The 23,399-nt window shown below is 46.5% G+C and overlaps 1 protein-coding gene across 2 annotated transcripts in view; it reads left to right on the top strand.

The window, feature by feature from the left end:
• ALG9 (ALG9 alpha-1,2-mannosyltransferase) overlaps nt 1-23,399 on the top strand; it is a 178,817-nt gene that overhangs the window by 6,969 nt on the left and 148,449 nt on the right. For both annotated transcript variants that reach the window (XM_088481366.1, XM_088481365.1), the window contains exons 4-6: nt 3,190-3,260; nt 6,106-6,194; nt 9,195-9,330. In XM_088481366.1, coding sequence (XP_088337492.1) covers nt 3,190-3,260; nt 6,106-6,194; nt 9,195-9,330 — 296 coding nt within the window. The remainder of the gene's footprint in view (nt 1-3,189; nt 3,261-6,105; nt 6,195-9,194; nt 9,331-23,399) is intronic.

The raw sequence follows: 23,399 nt of genomic DNA, 5'->3' as shown, positions 1-23,399 counted from the left end.
CATGAGGAAACGACTCAGAACCCTTGGGACAGCCCCCCAGAGGACAAATCTGCAAAAAACCTAAGAACACCCCAAAAAAGACATGTCATTTTTGGGGTGAAAATATAAAAAGTGGGGGGACAAGCATAAAAACTAGTGAAATAGGGTTCTTGGGGGGCTGCAAGTATGGGTCAGGTGTGTTTGGGATTGCAGGTGCCTGCAGCAGGTGGATTTTTCAAATTTTTAAAAAGTTCACTTTAGAGACATAAAAATATGCTAGCACCCATTTTCAAGTACCCCAAATTTGACGGGGATACTTATTTTCATAAAAAAATACTGCTTTATGCCATTCTTCACCACTTTTACAAAGACGCTAATAGCAAGCAATTTGCACAACTTAAGTACCCAAAATAGCTTTATTATGGCTATTAGTACACATCTATATTGATTTCCTATGTTAGTGTATCTTTTTCTGGGGTACAGACTGATTTCCCCAATTCTTTCAGTACTTTTCAACTGTTCCGCATTCTCCTATTTCCGTTTTTGCCTGTTTTGCAATTGAATTAGGCGAAAAGTGGGGACGCACATGGAATAAATTAGCCTCTGAAACAGGCGAATGAGGCGGAAAGTCAGTCAGGCGAAAACTTTCCGACCTTTCACCTCTAATTGAATCCGGGTTTTTGAGAGACTTTGGGATCTCATGGCAAGATGAGGAATGAGGGAGTGCCTATTGGGAACTAATGACCAGCTGGTGAATGAGGGAGTGCCTATTGGGAACTAATGACCAGCTGGTGAATGAGGGAGTGCCTACTGGGAACTAATGACCAGCTGGTGAATGAGGGAGTGCCTATTGGGAACTAATGGGAAGCTGAGGAATGAGGGAGTGCCCAGTGGGAACTAATGGGAAGCTGTGGAATGAGGGAGTGCCCAGTGGGAACTAATGGGAAGCTGAGGAATGAGGGAGTGCCCAGTAGGATCTAATGGCAAGCTGAGGAATGAGGGAGTGCCCAGTGGGATCTAATGGCAAGCTGGTGAATGAGGGAGTGCCCAGTGGGATCTCATGGCCAGCTGGTGAATGAGGGAGTGCCCAGTGGGATCTCATGGCCACCTGGTGAATGAGGGAGTGCCCAGTGGGATCTAATGGCAAGCTGGTGAATGAGGGAGTGCCCAGTGGGATCTCATGGCCAGCTGGTGAATGAGGGAGTGCCCAGTGGGATCTAATGGCAAGCTGGTGAATGAGGGAGTGCCCAGTGGGATCTAATGACCAGCTGCTGAATGAGGGAGTGCCCAGTGGGATCTCATGGCCAGCTGGTGAATGAGGGAGTTCCCAGTGGGATCTAATAGCAAGCTGGTGAATGAGGGAGTGCCCAGTGGGATCTAATGACCAGCTGGTGAATGAGGGAGTGCCCAGTGGGATCTCATGGCCAGCTGGTGAATAAGGGAGTTCCCAGTGGGATCTAATGGCCAGCTGGTGAATGAGGGAGTGCCCAGTCAGTCTGTGTAAGGAATACATTAGAGTGGATAAGGATGTTTTGCAGAAAGAGAGGCCCCACCAGAGTATGAAGAAGATGCATTGTTATTTGAGGAGCCGACCAAGAGAGAGAACCTCACTGCCCATCATGTGGTTCTTTTGAAATATTAAACATTGTGGGTGTATTTAGAAATAGGGTAATTTTATTTCTAACATTAGCATCCCATTAAAGGAGTATGTAATGCCATATAGGCTACAATAATTGTTGTTTCTGAATGAAATAATGCATGTCTGTAGAAGTGCATAAAAATGAAATTGAGGCCACACGCTACAATACCATAATGTCTCATGAGATTTCCTTCATAACATTATACCACTGTAAATAATATAAATGATCCCCTTTGGATATACTCAATAAAAGTTCAAATTGGCAGTGTACACACAATCTTGTCAACTAAATCAGTCCTGGTGGAACTACAAGTCCCAGGAATTGGAAGTATCAGACCAGCTGGAGGTAGAAGCTTTTTATATTACCAGAGATTCCGGCTATTTGATTACGTCCCAGCTCCGACTAGTGTGTGGGTGGCCACCTGGTGAGTATGTCTGCTCTACCATGCCTGGTGAGTATGTCTGCTCTACCATGCCTGGTGAGTATGTCTGCTCTGCCGCTCAGCACTGCAGTGTCATTCTCTCCAAAGGATGTGGAGTGAAAAGTAGCACTGCCGCTGGATTCGGGTTCCAGACAGGCAATGGGCAAGTGTTTCGAGTAATCCATAGGGCTTAGCTAAAGGTGACAAAACACCGTGCATAGATCCACAGACTAGTTGCGCACCCGTAACGTGGGGGCTTTTACTTTTTGAGAGACTGACACAATTACAATAACACTCCTCAATCAGATTAGATCCGATGCTTTTAGGTGAAAATTTCCTTCATAAGTCAATCAATTTGGAAATCTATTTTTGTTATCATTGGTTACCCACATGTTATCCTTTCAATCTGTTTTATTATTTTTAATACAGTTTAATGTCAAAAACAAATAAAACTGATTATATTGTGTGTAGTAAGATAGACTGAGACTAAAGGTGGCCATACACGGCACAATATACGCGCCGATCCGACGGATCGGCACGATATAGGTGCTATATCGTGCCATGTATGGGCACGATATCGTGCTGCGCGCTCCCACGGGGTCGTACATTGCATCCCCAGGTCTTCCTGCAAACAATCTGACCTGCGATGCGATGTACGATCCCATTCAAATGGTGGAGGGGGGAGCCAGCATATTGTGCGGTCTGCGGGGACCGCACGAATGCCGGCAGTGACAGCACGATCCGTCTGCTTACGGATCGGTAGTCGCACTACACGGTGCATCGCACCTTGTATGGCCAGCATAAGGGAGGAATTTAATTAACTGCGGGCTTTTAGTCCTCGGGCTAAGAGACTGGAGTTGTTCAGTTACTTCCCGCGGTAAGCCCCGAGAGCGCACTTTACGCAGATTCCTGTTTGCGGCTCAGGAAGGTGCAAGTAGAAATGTGGGTTAAATACACCCGTGGGCTCACTTTATGCTGTAGCTGCATAGCGCCGTGCACCCACTCGCATGCATGTCATTATTCTTCTTTAAATAGATAATCGGATTGTGATAGTGAAAAGCGCGACTACTGCAAATTAAAACAAAAAAATAATAATTGATGTGAAGAAAAATAATAAATTGTCTTATGTCTTGTTGTTGTTTTTTGCAGGTTCTGGTGTTTTACTTCATACGATGCTTTTTAGCTTTTTTAAGTTGTGTGTGTGAACTTTATTTCTACAAGTAAGTATGTCAGGGTGTATTTACTGACCTAGAAGTTTATTTAGACTTTTTTCCCCCATCAATTTAAATCAATACTCTTATATAAGTATTATAGGAACTATCTGTCTACCTTATGGATTACAAGGGACTATCTTTCTTTATTAACTTTCTTAAGTATTGATTACTATATAGACTACCTGTGTTTATTTTACTTATATATTCAATGAAATGCTGTCTGTTTTGTAACATTCTTTACTTTTTAGCTGTTCTAATATAGTATGTGTCTTTGTTTAATTTTATAATTTTATCTGTCAGTCCATAACGACATTAGCATCATGAAAATCTGGGAAATTCCCCTTACTGAAAGTGGCGCAGTGTCTTTATTGCAAAGTAAAGGTGTTCTGCCAGCAGTAAGACAATGCGGAGAATGGGCATTATGTTACATTGTATTTGGCACAGGTGTGTCCTGGAAATGCAATGTGAAAATAAGTTGGGTCAGAATAAATGTACAGATTACCAGTTGGTTTGAAGGGAGTTACCTTCCATTAATCAGCGCTATTAGATTTATTTACAGCTGGTATGAAGGGAAGTATTTGCGGCATCTCTGGTGACAATGTCTGCAAAAACAAAAATAAAAAAATTGTCGTAGAAAATATGATGCTGAAATCGATGAAAGCTTATTTTTACAAAGAAACAGCAACGCAGGTTTTGTTTGTCCCAGCAATGGGTCTTTAGTCACATTTGTCATCAAAGTGGCAATATTTTCCTTACAGAAGTCCCAGGTAGAAGCGCCAAAACCTCTGATAAAGGCTAGTATTGCCAAGGGATCTATTATGTACTGTGATTTGTGAAGTGTACAAAACATGAATTGATAGATACTCCCTTAAGGTTAACCACAGGGTACAACTTGTGGAGACCCAAAGACCAGTGTACAAACCAGTGGCGTAAATTCATCCCAGTTACAATTTGGTGCCCCCACGTCCCAGCCGCTGACACTGTAATATACAATTTGGTATGCAGATACACCCCCACACAGAACATAGGCATGCCGCATATCATTTTAATCAGCAGAAACTACTTGTGCGTCCTATTCACATTGCTGTACGAATAAGTCACATTTGAAGGGAAAAATTTGCATGAAAAGACGCTCGGCGCTACTGAGTCACTCTGCGCTCACACGTTATGTGTAACGCAACCTGTAACGTACAGGTGCACGGCTCTGTGGTTAGAGCTACTGCCAGGGAGAAGTGGGATGGGGAGTTGTGGGTGAGGGGGGCACTGGGACTGCTTCACTAGTCTGCGGCTAGAGCTGCCGCCAGGAGGGAGTGGCACGGGGAGTTCTTGGTGAGGGGGTGCGTCAGGACTGCTGCACGGGTCTGAGGCTAGGGCTGCCGCCAGATGGTGTGAGACCGAGAGATGTGGGTGAGGGGGGCGCCGGACGTGTCACACTGACATAAGAAACTGCTGAGGAGCAGCGACACCAATGAGCAGGGACAGGCCATAGATATACAGAGGCGGCAGCTGATGGTCTGACATGGAGCTCTCCACTAGTGTATGGTGGCTTCTCAGGTGCCAGGTAGAGGTGTCTTGTATTGGGAGACTGTGACGGTGCACTCCGGATACATAGTTACAGCTCTAAGTGGGGTGAATATATTGTGGGCAATGGAGGAGGTGCCCCTTCAGTGCTGGCGGCAGGCGCCTCCATTGTCTCCCATAGTTCTGCCCCTGGTACATACACATCTTGTGGGGAAATAATAAACATAGGGAAACAACCCGTCGTCAGTTAAAATCTTATTTGGCCGAGTTTCTGTGGCACCCAAAAATTGTAGAAAGAGATCTGTTTGATGCATGATTTTTGGGAACTCATAAAGTCAACTATTAAAACTGTACATATGTTTGAAATGGTTGTCTTTTTATTGAATATGTAAAGAAAAACAGCCAGTCAAGTTAATAAAGAAAAGCCCCTATAATACCTCATGTAGTCAGGTAGTCCCTATAATACTTAAGTACCCTAGGTTGTAAACTGTAAACATTTCTACTAGTTCATATTCAGTTGTACTTATACATCAGCACTAAGGAACGGTTTGGGCTCTGTATTATATGCCGTTTATAAAGATCTTGTAGATGAAGACTTGTCACCATGTTCCTGGAGCCAGCAGGAACAGAGCACTTCAGGAAGCAGCAGAGCATGCTGGGAGGGCAGTGGTTTCAAGCAGAGCATTCTGGGAGGACAGTGGTGGCAAGTGGAGCATGCTGGGAGGACAGTGGTGGCAAGTGGAGCATGCTGGGAGTATAGTGGTGGCAAGTGGAGCATGCTGGGAGGACAGTGGTGGCAAGTGGAGCATGCTGGGAGTATAGTGGTGGCAAGTGGGGCATGCTGGGAAGACCGTGGCGGCAAGCAGAAACTAGAAAATTCTCCTTATTAGTTAAACATTTAAAGCAGCTCTCCAGGAATAATTGTTACACAAGCAAGTGTCCCTTTGCTTGAAATGTGGAATTTGCTGTAAATAGTTTTCCAAAATGCCGATGTCCTATTCATGTTGCCTAAGATTCAAGTAACCTGTAATAGCATGTACAGACATAATATATTTAAGCCTTTCCAATGTCCTATAATTTACCATTTCTTTAATTAAATTATATTGAAACTGTTAATTTTATTGTCCCTTTGCAAATGGAGTATCCGGATATAACTTGGCCAAATGTTAGACCTAATGCAATGGAATAATTAAAATGAGTATTACTGATCAGAAACAAACAATTAGATAAAACAGTACATGACGGTTGTGTGTCTGGAATAAGTAACATGTAACATGCATATTTTTTTTTGCCATCTTTGAAGTTAACTTTTATTTTGGCCTGTTTCTAGGGCTGTATGCAAAAGGTTTGGTCTCCATGTCGGTCGCCTTATGTTGGCTTTCCTTGTCCTCAGCACAGGAATGTTTTGTTCAGCTGCTGGTAGGTGCTGATGATGCCATTGGTGAATGTACTGTCTTATGTCTGAGCCACATGGGCGCTTTAATCGCCTTACAGCTAGGAAAGTGTATCGTTCACAAGCATCCAGTCAATGCTGTCAATGAAGATGCTGCATGGGCAACAGAGGAAGAACATTCCCCTGTCACCACTTACTCTCAGCACAGAGATTGAGCCCTTGTGAACACTGCTGCCATAAAGCACTAGTGTATAAAACAGTTATCACAGTTTTAGCACTTTGCTGGTGAAAACAGCTAATTGATTTATGCAAAACATATATCCCCAGTTGGTAAGCATTATATTATATCTATACTGCTGTTTCTTGTTACCTAATGGTCCTGTTAGCAGCTATGATATTGCAGCGGGCTGCACTTTCCATGTTGCCAGGCCTGAGTAAAGCCGTCTCGTGCAACACAGAAACATTGGTAAACTAGTGTATAAGTCTATGGGCGGAATTCAATTGTTTGCGCGGTCCAGATCTCCTGTCTAAAGTGACAGGAGATCGCGGGCCGCTATTGTTGCCGTTTTTTGCGCTGATGGCGCCCAAAGTGGTCGGGTTTAGCCGTGTAAAGCAGCTACCCCCGACCAAAGTGCTGGGCGCGACCGCGAAAAGTGATGTTTGGACGCCCAAACAGGTCACTTTTCGCACATTGGAGTGCTGGCAGCTGATCGCGCCCGACAAGAGCAACAATTGAATAACTCCATCGGGCGCGAAGGGGGCTCGAAACAATTGAATTCCGCCCTATAAGTTGTTGATATAGTGAAGGATGAAACTTGCAACAGTTTTGTTGTGTTTCAGTGTGGAAGACGACCAAATTAATTATGATCAGCTCAGTGGTTCCCTTAAAACCCGCCCTCTATGTATTTATTTTGTCATACAGATATTAAAATAGGTCTGTACAAGGGCAGACTAGGCCGGGTGGCAGGGGTGCCATCTGCTCCCCGGGCCGTCACAATTTCAGTGCTGGAGGGCCAACATCTGCCTGCAGCCGCACGCTTCTTAAATGCCTGTTGGCTGGGAGACAGGCAGGGGATGCTCCCCGGCCTCTCCGTTTGTGTAATGCTGGCCACACACATAGCGATATTTTACTCGATCTGGCCGATTCCGACACATTGGAACAACAGATCGTGTAAAATATGGCCAAATCCTGAGTAAATTGTGAGTCCCCACTCATGATGCGATGCGTGTCCCCGCTGGTCGCACATTGCATCGTCAGATCTGCCGTGCAGTAGGGCAGATCTGACAATCTAGGAGGCGATGCACTGTGAAAGTCTGGATGCAGGAGAGATCGTATGAAGATTGGACACTAAATCGTGTGCAGATCGTGTGCAGAGCTGCCGGGGAGAGTTTCAAGGGAAATCGTATACAAATCGTACACATCGGCTGATCGTGTGCAGATCGCTATGTCTGTGGCCAGCTTTACACTTCCCCAGTCTTCCAGCAGCAGCACCATGTACAGTACAGTACATGTAGTTTCCTCCCGGCCATGCTGCTGATTGGTGGAAGGCTCTGGCCATCCACCAATCACATTGATGGGATGTCTCCACATTCTGATTGGTGGATGGTTGGAGTATCCACCAATCAGAGTGCAGGAGTCTGTAAGTACAAACAAAGGGACACAGAGAAGGCAGCAGGTAGGGTGAGTTACTTGATTGGGTTACCCCACAGTCTGAGGTCTAAGTTTTATTAAACAAGGAGGAGGGAGAATGATGGTTTCAGAACTTGCTTTGAATTAGAGAGGGGGGCTTCAGATTTTCTGGGGGTAGTTTATTACAATATCTACTTTATTTATTACATATTAACACACGCGCATTTTTTTAGAAAAACTGGGGCTACTTGTTTGTATTTTCTCCCCAGCATGAAAGTTGCCAGCCAGCCCCTGGGTCTGTAAATATGGACATACATTGTACCATTAATTAATTACTAAACAAGGAGGAACATCTTAAATTGGATGTCAGTGATGACACCATTAAGTGAGGGCAAGGAATGCTGAAATGTGGAGGCAGTACCATTCTAGCAGGTGTACAGTATTGTTACACACTGGAGGTTGTCAGTCCCCCTTGTAGAATACTCTCAGAGCAGAAGCAGACTCCTCTGTACACGTAAATTAATATGAATAATTAAATGTAAATATGGGATATTTCAGATAATGGCAGCTGGAATGTCCTCTTACTGTCATTGTTTATTTACGATACAAATATAGTTCCGGCAGTAATATTTTAAGGCTTGCTCTAATAGTGCTAGTACGCAGCATTTTCACGTGATATGTTTAGTCTTCTGTCACAGACGAGCATGTAAAGCAGTGATTTTCAACCTCTTTCATCTCGAGGCACGCTACACAAGATTTTAAAGTTGTCAAGGCACACTATATGGGATGTTTCGGGGATTGCAGGTGCAAGTGACAGGTGTACAGTATTTTCAAAAAAATTTCAAAAATGCACTTTTATGACAAAAAAATATATACTTACACCCATTTTAATGTACCTCCAATTTATGTACAGCATTTATTTTTCCCCAAAAATATACCTTTCTATCATTTTTTCACTGTAAACGAAAAATGTATAAAATAGCCGTTTGACACAATTTATAATCTCAAACCCTTTGATTTTGGCCATGAATACACTTCTTACACTATTACCCTATCTTCGTTTAGAATTTTTTGGGGTACAGGCTGATTTCCCCATTTTCATTTGGAATTTTCCCCCACTAACCACAAAGTTTTTTTTGTAGGCGATTGCCACATTGCCTCTTTTGCAGTAGGATTGCGCAAAAAACGGCAGACTCGATAGACTCAAAGTTTCACATTCGGGCGAACATTGCGCAAAATTTTTAATTGGATATGGCCCTAGGGTTGGTATTCTAGCTGGGAAATTATTCTAAGAATGAAATGCAGTTAGTGGTGAAACTAAAATGGCACAGACAGTTCACAGATTGATCATTTTGTGTGTGTATAGCTGCTTACAGCATTGTATTTCCTCCTGCAGCCTACCTCCCCAGCAGTTTCTGTATGTACACCACCGTGATAGCCATGACAGGCTGGTATATGGAGAAGGTCTCCGTGGCAGTGCTGGGAGTTGCTGCCGGAGCTATTTGGGGCTGGCCTTTTAGTGGTGTCCTTGGGTAAGAAACAATCTATCGCATTTAAAGTTATCTTATGTTGAGACTTCCATTCCTTACTGACTCTTGTTATCTATTCAAATATTGTATTTTAAGAGATTGTCTTCTATTTAATTTGTCTCTTCTTTTCTTTTTTTTTTAAATCATAATTGGATAACACTATGGCCCAAATGTACTGGAGTAGCCTGCGAGTTGCGTTGAGGAGTGAGATTTTTCCCTTGATATTTAAAGCACCATTTTTGTTAATTACTGCAAGTGACACACCTGCAGCATTGGACTCTAATGGCCCTGTGTGGCCTATGTGCAATAGCCGTGACGTCATTTGTCCACAGGCTACCATGACATGGATGGCCACTACATTCAGAGGCCTGGAGCGGGATTTCGCAAAACATCCAGACCGGAGGAACTTATAGGATCAAATCATACAGTAAGCTCCTGCCAGGTGCTGGTGTCTTCCACAATACCTGCTTATATACCTGCTCATTAGTTCCAGATTTGCTGTGTGCAACACCCTTATCAATAAATAGCATAAAATTAGAGTTATGGTAAAATTTACCTTTGTTAACTCTTTGTACGAAGTCCATAGGGTCCACAGGGATACCATAGGGTTTAGGTGGAGGTTAGGACCAGACAGTTAAAGCTGTTGACTCCCTAGATGCACTGGTACTTCCCCCTATACCCCGCCCCCAAGCCAGAGGCCCTTCAGTTAGTTAGTAAGCCAATAGCAGGAGGAGGACTGGTAAATAGAAGAAACACACTCTCAAACAAGAGAGACTGAGACCGGTGACCAGGATAACCAACCCAGAGAAGCCAGGGGCGTCAGAGCGGACGCCCTGTGGACCCTATGGACTTTGAAGAAAGACAGTTAACAAAGGTAAGTTTTATCATAACTCTCTTTTCATTCTTCAGGGTCCATAGGGATCCACAGAGATACCAAGGGAATGTCCCATAGCAGTATTTAAGGGCGGGGACGCTCCTGAGCTGACAGGAGTATCCAGTGCCCAAATGAAGAATCCAGAGAGGCGAATGTATCCAAGGCATAGAACCTCCGAAAGGTGTGGACAGAAGACCACGTGACCTCCTTACAAAGCTGTTCAGCCAAGGCGCCACCGCGAGCTGCCCACGAAGGTCCCATAGAGCGTTTGGAATGAGCAGTAACGGTAGCTACACAGGGAGACATGTCTGCAAGTAAGCTTGTGAGATAGCCATGCGGATCCATCAGGCTAGGGTCTGTTTATTAGCTGGTCAGCCCTTCTTGTGAAATCCATAGAGGACAAATAGAGAATTAGTTTTCCTAAAAGAACAGGTACGGTCCACGTAGATCCTGAGGGCACGGACCACATCTAAGGAAGCCTCACCAGCCGAAAGGCCGGGTGAACAGAAGGCCGGGACTACAATTTCCTCATTGATATGGAATTGAGAGAACCCATTGGGAAGAAAACCAGGGCAAGTACAAAGAGCCGCCCTATCTAGATGAAAAATAAGAAATGGTGAGCGTCACGACAGTGTCCAAAGTCTGACACTGTCACAGTGCAGAGGCAATAGCCAAAAGAAAGATAGTCTTCGCTGTTAACTATTTGAGATCCCCTGATTCAAGGGGTTTAAAAGGAGGGTCCTTCAGAGCCTGAAGAACCACAGACAAATCCCAAGGAGCCACAGGAGGGACAAAGGGAGGTTGAATGTAGAGAACACTCTGTACAAAGGTATGAATATCCCGTAGTGTAGCAATTTTGTGTTGGAACCAGATAGACAAAGCGGAGACATGAACTTTAAGTGAAGCCAGGTGAAGTCCAAGGTCCAGTCCAGCCTCAAGTAAGGCAAGGACTCTAGAGACCCTAAAAGAGGTGGGTCATAACTTCTGGCGTTACACCACTGGAAGTATGCCACACTCTGTGATATATCCGGGCATAAGCCGGATTACGCGCCCTGAGCATAGTCTGTACTACAGCTAGAGAAGATCCCTTAGATCTTAAGAGGGATGTCTCAAGAGCCACGCTGAAGACAAACGACCCAAGTCCAGGTGTAGACAAGGACTCTGAGATAACAGATCCGACCGTTGAGGCAGCAGAAAAGGAGCATTGATGGAGAGACTCTGAAGGTGTGAGTACCAATGTCATCTGGGCCACGCTGGAGCCACCAGAAGGACAGTGTCTCCGTCTTGTTTGAACTTCTGAAGTACTCGAGGAAGGAGGGAGACTGGAGGAAACAGGTACACCAACTGAAAGGTCCACTTTATGGATAATGCGTCTATGAAGGCTGCCGCAGAATCTGAGAGGAGCGTGGACTGAGAGGAAAACAGAGGACGCTTATTTTACTGGGTAGTGATTTCTCACCCTGTAATACATTTTTAACAGCTGTGGATACCATCATCTCTAAGGTAGCGGACAGAGGTGGCACGGGTATAGTTTGTGTCTGTTGTGGCAACCCCATAGGGGGAAATACAGCCTGTACCTGCTGTGGCAACCCCAAAGGAGGAATTACTGCCGGGACTGTTAGGCGGTCACAAAGTGTATTTAGCACCTGAGTAAAGGCAACCCAGGGGGGCTCTTGGATGGGGCTGGGGGAACTGATGGGCCAGGTGTATTATAACAGGTGGCACAAACTCCCTCTTGGATTAAATCATCCTCATTTAATCCTGCTGCACATGATTTACATGAGAACAGTGTGGGTGCAGCAGCTATTTTGTTACTCTTGCCTGTGTTAGACATATTGTAGAGTAGTATAGCACTATGGTATGAGGCAGTATACAACAACTGAGTATGTGACAAAAGCCAAACTCATGGGGGAAGCAATATAAATAGCCTGTTCAAGCCTGTATTAAGCTGTAGAACTTCAGCACATTTATGGCACTATGTATAGTGCAACTGTCCCAGTATGCCATAACTTCACAACTCCAGTGAGAAATTAAGTGTATATGGACCCTTAATACACTGGTATTGTTAGGGACACAGAGAGAAAATAGTGATAGGCAAAGTTTGACAGCATTTGAAAATATCAAATAGACACACAGCGCTAGCAGATCGCATACAATGCAGAAAAGTAAATGCACAATTGGCACTAAAATCAACTGCTCATAGACTAATGTGTGGTAGGCTATAGCACTACATAAGCCAGCTCCAGGAGAGGGATGTAGGGGGACCCGGACCTAGCGTTTCTCTGAGAGAGCTGTGGCTGAGCCTTGGAGAAGATGGCCGCCGGAGACCTATGAGGGGGCGTTGCCGGAGAGGAAATGCAGCTCAGAGCGGTTTAGACCCTGCGGAATGGTGCCCTGAGCTGGGGGAGGGGCCGCTTAAACAGGGAAAGCTGGCCTCCCTTGGTTGCTGATTATTGACCCCAGGGACGCTGGTTTCCCACACCATATGTACCCTGGTGGTCTTAGTGGAGCACCCAGACTACCCCGGTATACACACTCTGCGTCCTCCAGGCCTGTCCCCTGAGACTGGAGGAAAGATTGCCCATTTGCGGGTTACTGCAAGCGATTACCCGCCTTACCTATCCCCTGTGTCCGAGTTACAGTCTATGGTCATCCCGTGGGGCCTGCTAGCAAGGTCCCTGGGAGCCTGTCGAGAGTACCAGACGGAACTGTAGTCGTGACATCCGGAGGGATGATGGAGTGTCAGCACAGACATGTCATGGACCGTCTAGTGCTCAACACTCAGTGGTAAAATAAGTAAACTAGCAAATCAAATAAAAGCTAATGGGCTGCCTAAAGCAGCCCACTGTCTAAATTGTGATCTGACTCCTGCAGACACCAGGACTAATTGAAGGGCCTCTGGTTTGGGGGTGGGGTATAGGGGGAAGGACCACTGCATCCTGGGAGTCAACAGCTTTAACTGTCTGGTGTCTGGTCCTAACCTCCACCTAAACCCCAAGGTTTCCCTGTGGGTCCCTATGGACCCTGAAGAAGAAATATTATTTATTGTGTGCTTTTCATTGACGAAGACACTGTCATCATCTATATCTGAGGATCCCAAACGCGGTCCACAAGGCTCCCCAACAGGTCAGGGTTTAGAGATATCATTGGTTGAGCACAGGTGGTGAAATCAAATTGACTGAGTTACTAATTAAGTCACATGTGCTCAACCATGAATTTCTCTAAAACCTGAACTGTTGGGGAGCCTTGAGGACCATGTTTGGGAACCTCTTATCTATATTGATTTTATTTTTTAAGTTTTTATTTTATACCCCTTACTTTTGTATTACTTAGAGTTGTTTAAAATTTTATTTATTAACATACCACACACACACACCAATCACCTATAAGCCAACGCATTACACAGTCACACAGTCTTATCAGATTTGTCATCTTTTTTTTTCTTTACAAAAGGTATGTATTATATGTTTGGTCTCAGAGCTGTTGGGTTATGTGGAAATGGGCCCAGGACTGTTGCCTAACGTGCGTAGGGGCCCAGGACTGTTGCCTAACGTGCGTAGGGGCTCAGGACTGTTGCCTAACGTGCGTAGGGGCTCAGGACTGGTGCCTAACGTGCGTAGGGGCCCAGGACTGTTGCATAACGTGCGTAGGGGCCCAGGACTGTTGCCTAACGTGCGTAGGGGCTCAGGACTGTTGCCTAACGTGCGTAGGGGCTCAGGACTGGTGCCTAACGTGCGTAGGGGCCCAGGACTGTTGCATAACGTGCGTAGGGGCCCAGGACTGTTGCCTAACGTGCGTAGGGGCCCAGGACTGTTGCCTAACGTGCGTAGGTGCCCAGGACTGTTGCCTAACGTGCGTAGGGGCCCAGGACTGTTGCCTAACGTGCGTAGGGGCCCAGGACTGTTGCCTAACGTGCGTAGGGGCCCAGGACTGTTGCCTAACGTGCGTGTAGGGGCCCAGGACTGTTGCCTAACGTGCGTAGGGGCCCAGGACGGTTGCCTAACGTGCGTGTAGGGGCCCAGGAGGGCTGCCTAACGTGCGTGTAGGGGCCCAGGAGGGCTGCCTAACGTGCGTGTAGGGGCCCAGGAGGGCTGCCTAACGTGCGTGTAGGGGCCCAGGAGGGCTGCCGAACGTGCGTGTAGGGGCCCAGGAGGGCTGCCGAACGTGCGTGTAGGGGCCCAGGAGGGCTGCCTAACGTGCGTGTAGGGGCCCAGGAGGGCTGCCTAACGTGCGTGTAGGGGCCCAGGAGGGCTGCCTAACGTGCGTGTAGGGGCCCAGGAGGGCTGCCTAACGTGCGTGTAGGGGCCCAGGAGGGCTGCCTAACGTGCGTGTAGGGGCCCAGGAGGGCTGCCTAACGTGCGTGTAGGGGCCCAGGAGGGCTGCCTAACGTGCGTGTAGGGGCCCAGGAGGGCTGCCTAACGTGCGTGTAGGGGCCCAGGAGGGCTGCCTAACGTGCGTGTAGGGGCCCAGGAGGGCTGCCTAACGTGCGTGTAGGGGCCCAGGAGGGCTGCCTAACGTGCGTGTAGGGGCCCAGGAGGGCTGCCTAACGTGCGTGTAGGGGCCCAGGAGGGCTGCCTAACGTGCGTGTAGGGGCCCAGGAGGGCTGCCTAACGTGCGTGTAGGGGCCCAGGAGGGCTGCCTAACGTGCGTGTAGGGGCCCAGGAGGGCTGCCTAACGTGCGTGTAGGGGCCCAGGAGGGCTGCCTAACGTGCGTGTAGGGGCCCAGGAGGGCTGCCTAACGTGCGTGTAGGGGCCCAGGAGGGCTGCCTAACGTGCGTGTAGGGGCCCAGGAGGGCTGCCTAACGTGCGTGTAGGGGCCCAGGAGGGTTGCCTAACGTGCGTGTAGGGGCCCAGGAGGGTTGCCTAACGTGCGTGTAGGGGCCCAGGAGGGTTGCCTAACGTGCGTGTAGGGGCCCAGGAGGGTTGCCTAACGTGCGTGTAGGGGCCCAGGAGGGTTGCCTAACGTGCGTGTAGGGGCCCAGGAGGGTTGCCTAACGTGCGTGTAGGGGCCCAGGAGGGTTGCCTAACGTGCGTGTAGGGGCCCGGGAGGGTTGCCTAACGTGCGCGTAGGGGCCCGGGAGGGTTGCCTAACGTGCGCGTAGGGGCCCGGGAGGGTTGCCTAACGTGCGCGTAGGGGCCCGGGAGGGTTGCCTAACGTGCGCGTAGGGGCCCGGGAGGGTTGCCTAACGTGCGCGTAGGGGCCCGGGAGGGTTGCCTAACGTGCGCGTAGGGGCCCGGGAGGGTTGCCTAACGTGCGCGTAGGGGCCCGGGAGGGTTGCCTAACGTGCGCGTAGGGGCCCGGGAGGGTTGCCTAACGTGCGCGTAGGGGCCCGGGAGGGTTGCCTAACGTGCGCGTAGGGGCCCGGGAGGGTTGCCTAACGTGCGCGTAGGGGCCCGGGAGGGTTGCCTAACGTGCGCGTAGGGGCCCGGGAGGGTTGCCTAACGTGCGCGTAGGGGCCCGGGAGGGTTGCCTAACGTGCGCGTAGGGGCCCGGGAGGGTTGCCTAACGTGCGCGTAGGGGCCCGGGAGGGTTGCCTAACGTGCGCGTAGGGGCCCGGGAGGGTTGCCTAACGTGCGCGTAGGGGCCCGGGAGGGTTGCCTAACGTGCGCGTAGGGGCCCGGGAGGGTTGCCTAACGTGCGCGTAGGGGCCCGGGAGGGTTGCCTAACGTGCGCGTAGGGGCCCGGGAGGGTTGCCTAACGTGCGCGTAGGGGCCCGGGAGGGTTGCCTAACGTGCGCGTAGGGGCCCGGGAGGGTTGCCTAACGTGCGCGTAGGGGCCCGGGAGGGTTGCCTAACGTGCGCGTAGGGGCCCGGGAGGGTTGCCTAACGTGCGCGTAGGGGCCCGGGAGGGTTGCCTAACGTGCGCGTAGGGGCCCGGGAGGGTTGCCTAACGTGCGCGTAGGGGCCCGGGAGGGTTGCCTAACGTGCGCGTAGGGGCCCGGGAGGGTTGCCTAACGTGCGCGTAGGGGCCCGGGAGGGTTGCCTAACGTGCGCGTAGGGGCCCGGGAGGGTTGCCTAACGTGCGCGTAGGGGCCCGGGAGGGTTGCCTAACGTGCGCGTAGGGGCCCGGGAGGGTTGCCTAACGTGCGCGTAGGGGCCCGGGAGGGTTGCCTAACGTGCGCGTAGGGGCCCGGGAGGGTTGCCTAATGTATTGTATAAGCAGAAGGATTCCATGTACAAGGAAAGAAGCTTTAGAGTCAACTGCAGCTAGTTTTAATTAAAACTCACAGTATTGTGTTCAATTCTGGAGACTTCATCTTTAGAATAGTATTAATAAAATGAGGACTGCCATGTGATAGAAAGAAGGTGATTTAATATTTTCTCCTCATGTCATTGCAGAATAAAACGGAATTGAAAATCACAAGATGGCCTGATAGTTACTGAGGTGGACCTGTTGCTTACTCAGATAAGGCATGTTGTGGTCTGATCTAATATCGGACATGACATTAACCGCTGATTTTCCTGGTGAATTAGCACACATAATGATTTCCTTCACTGTGTGTAAGCAACAGGTTCACTTTATTCTGACATCAACTTTTCTGTGTTTTAAGTATACACCAATGTAATGCCTCGGCCATTTTTACAAGGCTGCTTATTGTATGACAATGAGCACTGCTGTATATATTAAGTGTAAGCAGAGCCGTCAAGACAAAGGGCTGGTCCAGGTAATGCTGTCTACGCCCCCCTCCGAAAAAAATACTATGATGCCGCTACAAAGGGCTGCATTTGCCCCCCTCAACTGCTGGCCCTGAACCTGCCCAGTCTTTTGATCAATCCCGGATAATTATTATCCACTCCTCCCTCCCCCCACGCCCCTTTTGTGTAAGTGATTAAAACCTTGTTGCAACCATGTAATATATAAAAACATAAGAACATAATATATTTAAACTGATAACTGTGCAATACTATCCTAGTTTAGGAAACTACTTATACTTCTAAGTCTGTGACTGCATTGGATCAATTCTCTATGCACACATCAGCTGGTACTCACCGCGGTGCCGGCTACCCCTGACTAGCCGCGCGGTCAGACGCCAGGTGACATACTGACTATTATCCCCGGGGTCCTGTTGACTTCCACACAATCCTCCATGCCATGTTGTCTTTCTCACCTGACCAGACCCTTCACCAATGGTAGCATTGCCAGCTCTCAGCTGATACTCTCCTCCAATGGCCGACTACCTAAGGGTATAAGGCAGGACTCCAGGAAACAGGAAGTTGCCTGAACAACTTCTCTTCTCCAGTAGCTGCTAGCTTCAGATCGCTGTTCCAGGCTCCACGCTGTTTTATCCTCAGTGCGCCTCACCAGTCTCTCTAATATTCTCCAGTGATGTTCAGCAGCGGTCACTACCAATACTCTCCTGTGATATTCAACATCAGTCACTACCAATACTCTCCTGTAATATACATCAGTCACTACCAATACTCTCCTGTGATATTCAGCATCGGTCACTACCAATACTCTCCTGTGATATTCAACATCAGTCACTACCAATACTCTCCTGTGATATACATCAGTCACTTCCAATACTCTCCTGTGATAAACATCAGTCACTACCAATACTCTCCTGTGATATACATCAGTCACTACCAATACTCTCCTGTGATATTCAACATCAGTCACTACCAATACTCTCCTGTGATATACATCAGTCACTACCAATACTCTCCTGTGATATTCAACATCAGTCACTACCAATACTCTCCTGTAATATACATCAGTCACTACCAATACTCTCCTGTGATATTCAGCATCGGTCACTACCAATACTCTCCTGTGATATTCAACATCAGTCACTACCAATACTCTCCTGTGATATACATCAGTCACTACCAATACTCTCCTGTGATATACATCAGTCACTACCAATACTCTCCTGTGATATACATCAGTCACTACCAATACTCTCCTGTGATATTCAACATCAGTCACTACCAATACTCTCCTGTGATATTCAACATCAGTCACTACCAATACTCTCCTGTGATATACATCAGTCACTACCAATACTCTCCTGTGATATTCAACATCAGTCACTACCAATACTCTCCTGTAATATACATCAGTCACTACCAATACTCTCCTGTGATATTCAGCATCGGTCACTACCAATACTCTCCTGTGATATTCAACATCAGTCACTACCAATACTCTCCTGTGATATACATCAGTCACTACCAATACTCTCCTGTGATATACATCAGTCACTACCAATACTCTCCTGTGATATACATCAGTCACTACCAATACTCTCCTGTGATATTCAACATCAGTCACTACCAATACTCTCCTGTGATATTCAACATCAGTCACTACCAATACTCTCCTGTGATATACATCAGTCACTACCAATACTCTCCTGTGATATACATCAGTCACTACCAATACTCTCCTGTGATATTCAACATCAGTCACTACCAATACTCTCCTGTGATATTCAACATCAGTCACTACCAATACTTTCCTGTGATATACATCAGTCACTACCAATACTCTCCTGTGATATTCAACATCAGTCACTACCAATACTCTCCTGTAATATACATCAGTCACTACCAATACTCTCCTGTGATATTCAGCATCGGTCACTACCAATACTCTCCTGTGATATTCAACATCAGTCACTACCAATACTCTCCTGTGATATACATCAGTCACTACCAATACTCTCCTGTGATATACATCAGTCACTACCAATACTCTCCTGTGATATACATCAGTCACTACCAATACTCTCCTGTGATATTCAACATCAGTCACTACCAATACTCTCCTGTGATATTCAACATCAGTCACTACCAATACTCTCCTGTGATATACATCAGTCACTACCAATACTCTCCTGTGATATTCAACATCAGTCACTTCCAATACTCTCCTGTGATATTCAACATCAGTCACTTCCAATACTCTCCTGTGATATTCAACATCAGTCACTACCAATACTCTCCTGTGATATTCAACATCAGTCACTACCAATACTCTCCTGTGATATTCAACATCAGTCACTACCAGTACTCTCCTGTGATATACATCAGTCACTACCAATACTCTCCTGTGATATTCAACATCAGTCACTACCAATACTCTCCTGTGATATTCAACATCAGTCACTACCAATACTCTCCTGTGATATTCAACATCAGTCACTACCAATACTCTCCTGTGATATTCAACATCAGTCACTACCAATACTCTCCTGTGATATTCAACATCAGTCACTACCAATACTCTCCTGTGATATTCAACATCAGTCACTTCCAATACTCTCCTGTGATATTCAACATCAGTCACTACCAATACTCTCCTGTGATATTCAACATCAGTCACTACCAATACTCTCCTGTGATATTCAACATCAGTCACTACCAATACTCTCCTGTGACATTCAACATCAGTCACTACCAATACTCTCCTGTGACATTCAACATCAGTCACTACCAATACTCTCCTGTGACATTCAACATCAGTCACTACCAATACTCTCCTGTGACATTCAACATCAGTCACTACCAATACTCTCCTGTGACATTCAACATCAGTCACTACCAATACTCTCCTGTGATATTCAACATCAGTCACTACCAATACTCTCCTGTGATATTCAACATCAGTCACTACCAATACTCTCCTGTGATATTCAACATCAGTCACTACCAATACTCTCCTGTGATATTCAACATCAGTCACTACCAATACTCTCCTGTGATATACAACATCAGTCACTACCAATACTCTCCTGTGATATACAACATCAGTCACTACCGATATTCTTCAGTGATATTCAGCATCGGTCACTATCGATACACACCTGTGATATTCAGCATCAGGAATATTAAACATCTGTCATTACCGATATTTTTCAGTGATACTCAACATCAGTCACTACCAGTACACACCTGTGATATTCAACATCAGTCACTACTGATATTCATCGGTGATATTCAGCATTGTTCACTACCGATATTCTACATCGGTCACTACCGATATTCTTCAGTTTTGTTTTACATTGATAATCTCCAGCCACTCAGTTGTCTTTCTATTCTCCTTGTCAGTTGCTAATTCCTGGGTCCCTGATCAGGGGGACCACGACCTGCTCATTGGGGGCAGCGAAACCCATATCCTAATTGGAGGGGTCACTGGTGAAAACCACCAATGAGTTAGACTCCGCGCCTCTGGTCAGGTCTTTTCAGAACCCGGAATTAGCCGATGAGGAAGTCGTATGTACTTCCTCCTCGTCTACTGCTGCCTTCCCACCTAGTCACCCCGACTCCCAGTCCTCTGACTGGGAAACCTCAAAGGCCAGGTCGTGACAAGCCCCCTTGGTGGTTTTGGTATGTTTTGTTGACAATCGCAATATTGACAGTCATTATATAGACACCATAATGTCAACACGTTCAGTGTTGACAGGTGCATAATGTCGACACCCAATTTAAGCCTAAAGCCGGGTACACACTATAAGATATATCGCACGATATATCATTCCAGCGCTGTTGGGAACACTGTATCGTGGGGATCGTATAGTGTGCACGCTATATTGCGCTTGCACGCTGGTCGTTCATCACTTCGGCCCATCTGCTGTGCTGCTCAGCAGATGGGACGATGCATTGAAAGGCACCCTGTTGCTATACGCAGTATGAAATTATATATCGCAATGTCATATACGTCATGCCGTCGCTGGGTACACACTATACGATATAGCGTGTACCCAGCTTGACCCTAAAATTTATATTGTCAACATGTTGTTTGTCAACATTACCACATTTGAAATGATGGTGTCGACCTTTTGACTGTGGAAATGATGACTACAGATATGACCTTGCACATCTTTGCTACAGTTGCGCCAAAAAGCCCATCTCGGTGAGACTGTGCTAGCGCCGCGCGTCTTTCTGTCACAAATGCGTCTAAGTCGCAATGCGATGCAACTAGGACGCACCAGCAGACTGTGCTGATTAATTTATGTGACATATGTACAGTCAGGTCCATAAATATTGGGACATTGACAGAATTTTCATATTTTGGCCTCTATTCACCATCACAATGGCTTTGAAATAAAACAAAAAGATGTGATTTAACTGCAGACTTTCAGATTTAATTTGAGGGTAATTACATCCAAATCAGGTGAACGGTGTAGAAATTACAACGGTTTCTATATGTGCCTCCCACTTTTTAAGGGGCCAAAAGTAATGGGACAAACTAAACAATCCTAAATCTAACTTTCACTTTTTAATACTTTGTTGCAAATCCTTTGCAGGCAATTACAGCCTGAAGTCTGGAACGCATAGACATCACCAGACGTTGGGTTTCATCCCTGGTGATGCTCTGCCAGGCCTCTACTGCAAATGTCTTCAGTTCCTGCTTGTTCTTGGGGCATTTTCCCTTCAGGTTAGTCTTCATCAAGAGAAATGCATGCTCAATCGGATTCAGGTCAGGGAATTGACTTGGCCATTGCATAACATTCTACTTTTTAGCCTTAAAAAACGCTTTGGTTGCTTTTGCAGTATGCTTCGGGTCATTGTCCATCTGCACTGTGAAGCGCTGTCCAATGAGTTCTGAAGCATTTGACTGAATATGAGCATATAATATTGCCCAAAACACTTCAGAATTCATTCTGCTGCTTTTGTCAGCAGTCACATCATCAATAAATACAAGGGAACCAGTTCCATTGGCAGCCATACATGGCCACGCAATGACACTACCACCACCATGCTTCACTGATGAGGTGGTATGTTTTGTATCATGAGCAGTTCCTTTCCTTCTCTTCTCTTCCCATTACTCTGGTACAAGTTGATCTTTGTCTCATCTGTCAATAGGATGTTGTTCCAGAACTGTAATGGCTTTTTTAGATGTTGTTTGGCAAACTCTAATCTGGTCTTCCTGTTTTTGTGGCTCACCAATGGTTTGCATCTTGTGGTGAACCCTCTATATTCACTCTTGTGAAGTCTTCTCTTGATTGTTGACTTTGACACATATACATCTACCTCCTGGAGAGTGTTCTTGATTTGGCTAACTGTTGTGAAGGGGTTTTTCTTCACCAGGGAAATAATTATTTTGTCATCCACCACAGTTGTTTTCTGTGGTCTTCCAGGTCTTTTGGTGTTGCTGAGCTCTCCGGTGTGTTCTTTCTTTTTAAGAATGTTCCACACAGTTGATTTGGCCACACCTAATGTTTTTGCTATCTCTCTGATGGGTTTGTTTCTGATTTTTCACTGATAGTGACAGCTCTTTGGATCTCATATTGAGAGTTGACAGCAACTGATTCCAAATGCAAATGTCACACCTAGAATCAACTCCAGACCTTTTACCTGCTTAATTGATAATGAAATAACGCGGGAATAGCCCAAACCTGTCCATGAAATAGCTTTTGAGTTGATAGTCCCATTACTTTTGGCCCCTTAAAAAGAGGGAGGCAAATATTGAAACTGTTGTAATTCCTACACCATTCACCCGATTTGGATGTAATTACCCTCAAATTAAATCTGAAAGTCTGCAGTTAAAGCACATCTTGTTTGTTTAATTTCAAAACCATTGTGGTGGTGAATAGAGGCCAAAATCTGAAAATTCTGTCAATGTCCCAATATTTATGGACCTGACTGTATATCTGTGTGTGACTGAGTCTCTGAATCTGTACTGAGTGCTACAATGTAGCAGACGCAGCTTTTTTTCATTCCAAGTTTCACTATGGTTCATATACACACTCAGGTGAACACAGATATACTGGTATATAAAAATGAGAATGAGCACTATATGGATAAATTAGGCATAATAAACGTGTAACATAAAATAATCATAAATGATATTGATGTTTATAGTCTTTTGACTAATGTGGGAGGAAAGTCAGGACCCGGTCCGGGTGATGGTCCGCCTATGCCCGTACTACCTGTCCCTACCTTACCGCCGATCATCTTAGAGGTTACCTCCGTCGGGGACTTCCCTTTGCTTCTTTGGCGGGGACTTGTTGTGGGCAGTCGGCTGTGCCGCAGCGCTGGTTGATGACGTCTAGCGCCCGGCGCCGGATGTAATACTCGAGTCCTGAATTGAATGTACTGCTTCCTCTTTCCTCCTTCTACGCGTTTCAGACCATCTAGGTCCTTTCTCAAGAATGGGAGAGACCTCTCCCACAGCTCTTTAAATAGGTAAAACTTTATTGGTAATTAGTTTAAAAACCGGATGTGCCTCAGGTTTTGGCGTCAAGCACAT

This window comes from Taudactylus pleione, unplaced genomic scaffold, assembly GCF_031769625.1.
Source record: "Taudactylus pleione unplaced genomic scaffold, aTauple2 ptg000270l, whole genome shotgun sequence".
Lineage (NCBI taxonomy): Eukaryota > Metazoa > Chordata > Amphibia > Anura > Myobatrachidae > Taudactylus > Taudactylus pleione.
The sequence above is the reverse complement of the archived record's forward strand: the minus strand, read 5'-3'. Positions and strand labels throughout refer to the sequence as shown.